The sequence below is a fragment of the Penicillium arizonense genome (assembly GCF_001773325.1).
Source record: "Penicillium arizonense strain CBS 141311 chromosome Unknown PENARI_contig032, whole genome shotgun sequence".
NCBI lineage: Eukaryota > Fungi > Ascomycota > Eurotiomycetes > Eurotiales > Aspergillaceae > Penicillium > Penicillium arizonense.
In genome coordinates, this window is record NW_019173309.1 from 204430 (window position 1) to 212520 (window position 8091).

The 8091-nt window shown below is 46.0% G+C and overlaps 3 protein-coding genes across 3 annotated transcripts; 1 reads left to right on the plus strand and 2 right to left on the minus strand.

The window, feature by feature from the left end:
• Positions 1–1248: 1248 nt before the first annotated feature.
• PENARI_c032G08785 (uncharacterized protein) lies at positions 1249–2775 on the plus strand (the record flags this gene model as incomplete). Its single annotated transcript, XM_022636589.1, has 1 exon — positions 1249–2775. The coding sequence occupies one exon, from the start codon at positions 1249–1251 to the stop codon at positions 2773–2775; it is 1527 nt and encodes a 508-aa protein (XP_022483596.1).
• Positions 2776–4330: 1555 nt separating this feature from the next.
• PENARI_c032G03688 (uncharacterized protein) lies at positions 4331–5397 on the minus strand (the record flags this gene model as incomplete). Its single annotated transcript, XM_022636560.1, has 3 exons — positions 4331–4360; positions 4412–5199; positions 5256–5397. 3 exons carry the CDS (start codon positions 5395–5397, stop codon positions 4331–4333), a joined length of 960 nt encoding a protein of 319 aa, XP_022483579.1.
• Positions 5398–6856: 1459 nt separating this feature from the next.
• Positions 6857–7779, minus strand: PENARI_c032G02631 (uncharacterized protein; the record flags this gene model as incomplete). Its single annotated transcript, XM_022636550.1, has 4 exons — positions 6857–7032; positions 7092–7162; positions 7212–7370; positions 7433–7779. The coding sequence occupies 4 exons, from the start codon at positions 7777–7779 to the stop codon at positions 6857–6859; spliced, it is 753 nt and encodes a 250-aa protein (XP_022483593.1).
• Positions 7780–8091: the final 312 nt, after the last annotated feature.

Below are 8091 nucleotides of genomic sequence, written 5' to 3' on the forward strand. Positions count from 1 at the left end.
AGTCTGGTGGTCTGGTGTATCAGGGCTTAGGGTTCGCCATGCATGTATGATTTAAATAGGGGCATTTGACGACTTGTATTTTTAGATTTCCGTTCGGCTGGAGTAGAAATATGTATCAGGCTGGTATTTCTTTTATTTTATTATAGAACCCGAAACGGACTTCCTAGGCTTCATAAAATATCAAAAATATCTGAGTTTTATGTACTGGACACTAATAAGCCCCATCTCCTTCGTCACTATGGCTGAGAACATAGAACTGACGAAGTACCAATGTTGATAACAGCTTGAATATATCGCTCTAGGGAATAAGAGCGAATAGTCGAGGGCCCTGGGTCCGAAGTATGGCCGGAATGAATGGAAATAAACGGGCAATTAGTTAATGTCTGGAAGAGTGGATTTGGTGGATTCGAAGGCTATCAGCATAAGATTATCTTTCAGTGTCTGTAGTAAGTATAGGCACTAGGCAGTGTGCTGGATCTTACTTGCTCCCTTTTCTCCGTCTCAACAAAGTCACTTTCCCATCATACACAAAAATTGTGTCCCAGCCTGCCAATGAGCACACATCGTAGTCTCTGTAAGCAAAGCTTTTACGTGACAGATGTCCCACACTTGAGACGCTAAGGGCCACTACGTAGGACTGGAAGCCAGTCACTCAGGGACGGCCCCTGTCCGTGCGCTATGGAAATTATAACCAACTAGTTCTGGCCCACGTGCCCCAATCAATGGAATACTTATGTTCCCGCTTAGGTAGTAGCACACATGATGATCTTAAGCAGCAAGCGGGGAAAGAAAACAAGGAGCAAAGTCGCTTTACAGTAGTATGAATGATAAAAATCTGATCCAAACGAAGCAGACAGAAAAGAGGGAAGGAAAGCTTGATAAAATACTCGCTGTAGTCGCTCTTTAGTATGCCTCAATTGGCAATACCTCCGGAATTGCAGCCTTTCCGAAATTTAACAATTAGACGTCGTGTGACAAGATTTAGGTTAAGTGGCTGTTCATTCTGTCCCGGGTATTCTTCGGCTCATACTTGCATCGATGCCAAGCCTGGAGACTTAGCCTAACGCTAGTAAAATCCGCATAATAGTCACATGTAACCGGAATGTCGGCTCGAAAGCCGCATGGATTTTTTTTTGTTTTCATTGAACACCGAATCACTTACAGTATTTATAGTCAAGACAGACCCCTAGAGTCACTCTGTCTTCAACATTTTATCAAATTCCCCATATTGAGTGACAACTCTGAACTATGGAACCATCGCCTTATCAAGAATTCATCTGGGAACAGGTCAAGCCTGGAAGGTGGGAACGGGGTATTGATGAAATCGAACAGTCCTACACCACGTTGGCAAGGCGGTTCCAAGGTACTGGCAAGACCTTTTTTGCTATGACAGCCCATGTCTCTTTCTCCGTTAGGAGAACTCAATCTTTAATCGAAAGCAATGAGCTGCATGTTACGAATGCGTTGCAGAAAGCATGGCTGCGGATCCGATATGACCACCCCACAATTGCGTCATGGGTCGAGTACAATCGCGAGGAAAAGAGATGTAAGAAGGTCTATGAGACCGTTCCGGAATCGGAAAACGTTACTGGATCTGCCTGGCTGAAAGAAACTTTCCGAATCGTTTCCACCAGTCAGTCATGCCAAGATTGGTGCAATTCAGATCCCCCTGTGCCCAAGCTACCAACTTTGTTTCTCATAATACAACCCACTTCATCAACCAACAGCAAATTCTCCGCTGACATTGTTCTGCGGTCACAACATGATATCATCGACGGCATTGGGTCGCTTCATTTGCTTAACAACTTGTTCAAATGTGCACGCACTGCTCTCGACGACACAAACACCTTCCATATACCCAGCTTTGGCGATGAATGGATGAATCTCAGTCCACCGTTTCGAGTAGCAGCTTCCATTCCACCTAGCTTGACGCTGGAACAAGAAACGCAATTTAAACGGATCTTGGAGAAGAATGCCTCGCTTCGGCAAGGCATTCAAATTGCCACAGTTCCTATTCAATCCGAGCAACTGGTTCCCGGCCGCCACCAGAGAGTCTCGTTAACTCTGGACTCCCAACAGACTCAAAAATTGCTCATTGCTTGCAAGAGCATTGGCGCTAGTGTAACGCATGTATATCATGCTGCAATTGCAGTCGTTCTTCGCGACGCGCAAGAAAAATATTATGAGGAACGCAATGTTCGATATATCAGCTACTCATTGATTAATGAACGTGCGCATTGCAAAGCACCATACAATACGTCACTACATGCGGTTTCTGTGTATCACTCTGCCTCTGGTCCGAGTCTTGCCATCGATTTGGCAGTTCCCGCCGCTGCCCTAACCGATCAAACGAAGGACGACAGAGCTTCCGAATTTGCCCAGGTAGTTCAGCAGGTCAAAGACTACTATCTCGGAATACGGAATGATCCAGAACATATCTCTTTGGCTCCGTCATACTTGAACCTTTCCACTCCGCCTTATCCCGACAGCTCACATGTTCCGCCCGTTCCTCTGCCGAACAAGGCACCTTCAGTCTCAATCTCTAGTCTGGGGGTGATCGACAATATCATATCCCCAACACATGGTCTGTTTGAGCTGGATGATCCTTGGGTTACGGGAGAGGAGCTCGGGACAGGATTGGGCCTTTTCCTCGGTACTTTCCGTGGATGCATGAGCTTAAGCGCCGCATACAATGATGCGTGGCACAACGAAACTGAGGTCATGGAATTTTTGAGCAAATGCAATAGCCTTGTGCTTGAGGCTTTTGGGGTGTAGGGTGGGTCTGACAAAATTTGGCGCAAAGTAACAGACTGGGAAAGGTGATTTCAAAAAATGAAGTTCGTGGCAAAAGGGGAGCAAACTTCATATATTTCATCTTACCCAGTTTGGCGCGTATTCTGATCGGCACTTCCTTCCTCTTGTTTACTGTAAGGCATATGCGATCCAATAGGAATCCAATGTGCCTTTGACTTACTGAACGTACAAACATTCGTCCACTAAAAGCTCACGTGTTACTATCAAATTATATTCCAAATTCAGTAGACCAATTGGGCAAATTGGTCAATTTCTTTTTCCCGTGCCACTCAATGGCCGTGAATTCTCGGTCGGGAGAGCCGTGAACCAAGCAGTCATGTTTGGTGCTTGACAAATGTTGAGATTCATGGCTTGCTCAGGCATCTCCAGGCATTAAATGCCCGCTTCGCCAATGCATGAAGCTCATGATCAGCATTCAACCTACCATGTATAGGATAGTTCAGGGGAAATGCTTCACATTAAATAGGATCTCTCCTTCATGGAGATCAGACTTAAACCATCTCGTTGGCCTTGACCTACAAGCGTACTAGCATCATTCATCGTATTCTCCATTCAAAATTTTAACAACAAAGCGGGGTAGATATATAATGAAGGTAGATGGTCGTTCTCTGACTGAGTAGAGACGGTACATGAGAGGTTGCTCCTGGGCTCATAACCTGTTGTAATTCAGAGAATTAATTGCTTGTTATTTCTGAGGGGCTTCAAGTGGATGAATATATACAATATAAGGTCCAAGTTGATTGTAACTCAACCTGGTTCTTCGCATAGATTGTGAAGCACTTAACAACTTGGAAATTACCGAGTCCGAGTCAATCCAGGTCGGACCAATGTAGCAGTGGTAGGACCACGTAACCGTAAAGTACATAAGGCGATTATACGGCGCTTTGCCTAGGAACCGGGCGTACTTTTTAATACAACTACACACGGGCCACAGTTAGTTAGCCCACATACGCCAAGGCTTTCGGATTCTAACCCGACGATCACTACGAGTGGGGCGCCCTAGAAACAGTATCCCACGCTCTGGTGGACTGTCCGAAACTAAAGGAACTACGGAGGAAGTTACAAAGGAAGGTGGAGCCCGCATTCAGTAGCGTCTCAACCTTACTGGGAGACTCGAAGGAAAAATAGGAAGAGGAAAACCTGACAACGCTTCATGAGCCAAGACGGTGGAAACAATATTTCCACAATGGTTTATGAGTGTGGGGTGATGTGAATTGTTAATACTATTTTACACTATTTATCTGTTTCGCCTTGTCGTGGCAAATTGCATTTCCTTCTTTCAGAATATATCCTTCAATTTCTTCAATTTCTTACTGTAGATTCAATTTGTGAACTATTTTGGCTGGGTACATCTAAAGAAAAATACCCCACAAGTCGAAAAATTGATTGCGCAAGAAATTTCCGACAGTTCGGGACCCTGGATGTGATTACACCCCTCCACCCGGCGTTTTCTCGCTTTTCATGTCCTTAAACAAGTTACAAGCTATCAGCGTCCATGATAGACCATGGGAACTGATCAATAATAGATAGGAAATTGGCCGAGGAACTTTTCAGTATGTCAGCGCGTGTCACCTGTTATCTGCTGGGTATAACGTACCTGCATCGGATCATTGAACCGGAGCCCGATATCCAAAGAGCTGATCTTTTTTATGTCGTCCTCCTCCAGGTCAAAGGCGGTCGATGTCAAATTTAAGCCCATCCGCTCGGTGCTGGTGCTTCTCGGGATGACCAAAATGCCGCGTTGGGTCGCCCACCGGAGAAGCACCTGCGACGGCGCTTGATGCACTCGTTCGGCAATTGAAACAATAGCCGGATGCTCCAGGAGCGACAAGACTTTTTCCGGTGCAGTCTTTTCGGACTGTGGGTACGACAGGCCTCCAAAGGAAGAAAAGGCAATGACCGCGATGCCATTCTCCTGCGCAAATTGGACCAGGTGATTCTGAGCTAGGTACGGGTGAAGCTCAATCTGCAAAGCGGCAGGCGGAATTCGCGCATAGCGTAGAAGATCCATTAACAAGGAGCCCGAGAAGTTAGACACTCCAATGCTTTTGGCAGAACCCTGATCCACCAGCCTTTCCATTGCCTGCCAGGTCTCCTGTATGCTGGCCGTACCGGGTTCCACACGATTGTCCTCATAGAACCATCCGGGAGGATAACGGACTGCTGGCGGGACATATTTCAAGGCAATAGGGAAATGCATCAAATATAGATCGAAATAGTCCACCTGCCAGTCCGCCAGTTGCTTTGAAACGATCTCTTCCACCCGATGTGCTTCATGATAGGTATTCCAAAGCTTTGAGATAATGAATAGATCCTCTCGTTTGACTAATCCATCTTTGATTGCGCGAGTGATGCCTTCGCCGGCTCCGGCTTCATTCCCGTAGTCTGTGTTCATCTGTCAGCGAAGCGCACGAGTACCAACATGGTAAGGAGTGCAATACCGCAAGCACCGTCGAAAAGCCTGTACCCAGCTTTAATGGCATTATAGACAGCGTCGGCGCAGGAGTCATTGGCGATTCTCCACAGGCCAAACCCAACCAAAGGCACCATCTGGCCACCACGGCCAATCGAAATTGTTTTCATTTTGATTGCACAAATGAAGTACGGCTTGCACAGACTATTGGAATCAATTTAGATTCGTGAAGGTGGACAAATCGTAATAAACCCTGCACAAAGCACAGGCGCTTCTATTATACGCGAGGGGCTGAGGTAGCCAGTGAAGATCACGCCTTTCCGAATCTGGTCCCCGCGCATGACCCACCAGCATAAAATTGGTACAAGCATAATATAAAGCTTGGTCCCTCCTCGAAACTTGGGGTTTGAGCTCATCACTACCCACTAATTTCGCTTGGACCTTCTGCGACTTATCATGATGTCATTTTGTGCCGGAGATAAGTCTGTAATGCCGATGCTCATCCTACCTCCGTCTCCACCTCATATTCTTCGTAGCCAATACCTGCATGGTAGATATAATGGTTAGGTAATTTCTGGCATGCAGTTCACGTTTATTACTGAGTTCAATTAAGTGATCAAGAGCTAGAAGCCCTTCGATGGTGTGATTCGTAACTAAACCTCATTGCAACTCCAGCTCATAGGAGGGATTGGGAATTGCTACTGGTTGAGAACTCACTAGGATCTCCAGTTGTAGATGAACTCAAAAGGCTTAATGAGTTCTACTCTAATGGAGCGAAAGGTCTACCAGGTTACTTTTTTCACGTATAGTGAATAAGAAGCACTTCCCAAGACTGAATTCGGTGCTCGATAACACCAACGGCGAGGTTCTTATGGGCGGCGCTATGGATGAGGATGATCTATTTATCGAACCACCTGTTGTCCAAGTTAAGACAGTACACTCGATGGTGCTCGCAGGTAAGCTTTGGTCCTTTTATCCCAATCCTTGCAGTCGACAATTCGGACGAGGCTATCAAGCTAGCTAATGGCCTTGTGAGCTCCCCTCTGAAACTTATTGTGTTGGCCATGAACGGTAATATATGCTCCCTCAATATATGAAATGAATTATTCATATGTTTTTGAATTTGCGAGTATGAAAGTCTCTTATTCATATTCCTTTCGGAGCCCTAGTGAGCGTTCTATTTCTAATATGCGCAAGAACATGTGGTTGCTCGGCATACTCCCACAATCCTGTTCCGGCCCATCACCAAGCATAACTTTGTGATGCTCCAAGCCCGTTGTGACCACGTCACTGGAATTGGATCTTCGTATTGCATGGATTGCTAAGTTCCTATAGAACAAGCTCAAAATATCACAGTCATCATCCAGGATCCAACGTGCTCTTTGCCGATCTAGCTGGACCAAAAGACAGCCCAGCAGAAAGACACCACCCTCACTACCACTGTAACATTCGTTTGCCCTGACCTTTCACAAACCAATTATGGATATCACCTACTAACAGAAGTACGGATTCTTATTTAGTCTACATCGGCGAGGTAATCACATACATACGCGCATAGCATACGTCAAGACTTAGCACTAGTGGCGATCAACATTGGTTTCCCCTACTGCGATGGCTCAACAATATCAATCAACGAGTAGTGTATCCACCATTGGCGAAAATCGTTTGGCCAGTAATCCAAGCACCATCCGTGCAGAGGAAGCGGATGATAGGAGCAATGTCCTCGATCATGGTAAGACGACCCCCCATGCCATTCGCTTTATGAAACTCAACGGCTTCCGGAGATTCCTGGGGATAGAAGAACGCTATTTATATACCTCACGTTAGATCTCTCGAATGACAAATACACTTAGGATAGCCTTACGTGTATCCATTGGTCCCGGAGCGACATTGTTCACACTGATCCTACGGGATTGAAGCTCCTTGCAAACTCCACTATGATATTTTTAGCTAGGTATTCAGTCGTTAGGGGACTGTAACATACCGAGTAAAATGCTCAACAGGAGCTTTGCTACCAGCGTAAGAAGTATAGTAGCCAGTAAACGCTCCTAGGAGCGCGGTGACAATGCTGATGATCTTCCCGCCATCGCTCACATGCGTAGCGGCTTCTTTGAGGACAAAGAATGCAGTTTTAGAGTTCACCCTAGGAAAACACTTAATCCATGCACACGTAGAGGTATCGTAACGTTCTTCCCCGATACTTACGCGAACATTGTGTCATACTCTTCCTCGCTTATCTCCGTAATGGGCTTCTTCAGTACTTTCCCCACAGTATTGATCACAATATCAACCTGGCTGAAGTCACAAATAACATCTTGGAACAGTTTCTTCACTGCAGCTGCAGTGGTCAAGTCGCCTTGGTAGAACGAAATCTTGATTGAAGGGTTCTTTTCCTTGAGTGCAGCTTCAAGCGCGGCTGTCTCCTTTTTATCACCAGAGGAGTGATAGTGAAGAGCAAGATTGGCGCCTACACCAGCCAGCTCAAGGGCGCTTTGAGCTCCAAGGTTCTTAACACCGCCCGTGATAAGGGCAACTTTGCCGGTAAGAGCCATTTGGTTATCGGAAATGGGTAGTAGCTAGAGGATGTCAACTAGGACTGTGGTAATTGAGGGCCGAAGTATGGCCTTTGGGTAAGAGTTGTTCATCGCTTAATATATATCCAAGAGACTGCAAACGTGATGTAATGGCGGTATGGATTTTGCCCCACATTTCGTAGTATGTGTTATCTTCAATGGGAAATATGTGGGGGGGATCGGTAATTACACCCCCCCTTCAGTAATTACACCCCCCCTGCCTGAATTTCCAGGCCACAATTTTTTTCTGCCGGCAATATTTCTGCCACCACCACAAACTTGAGGTACTTG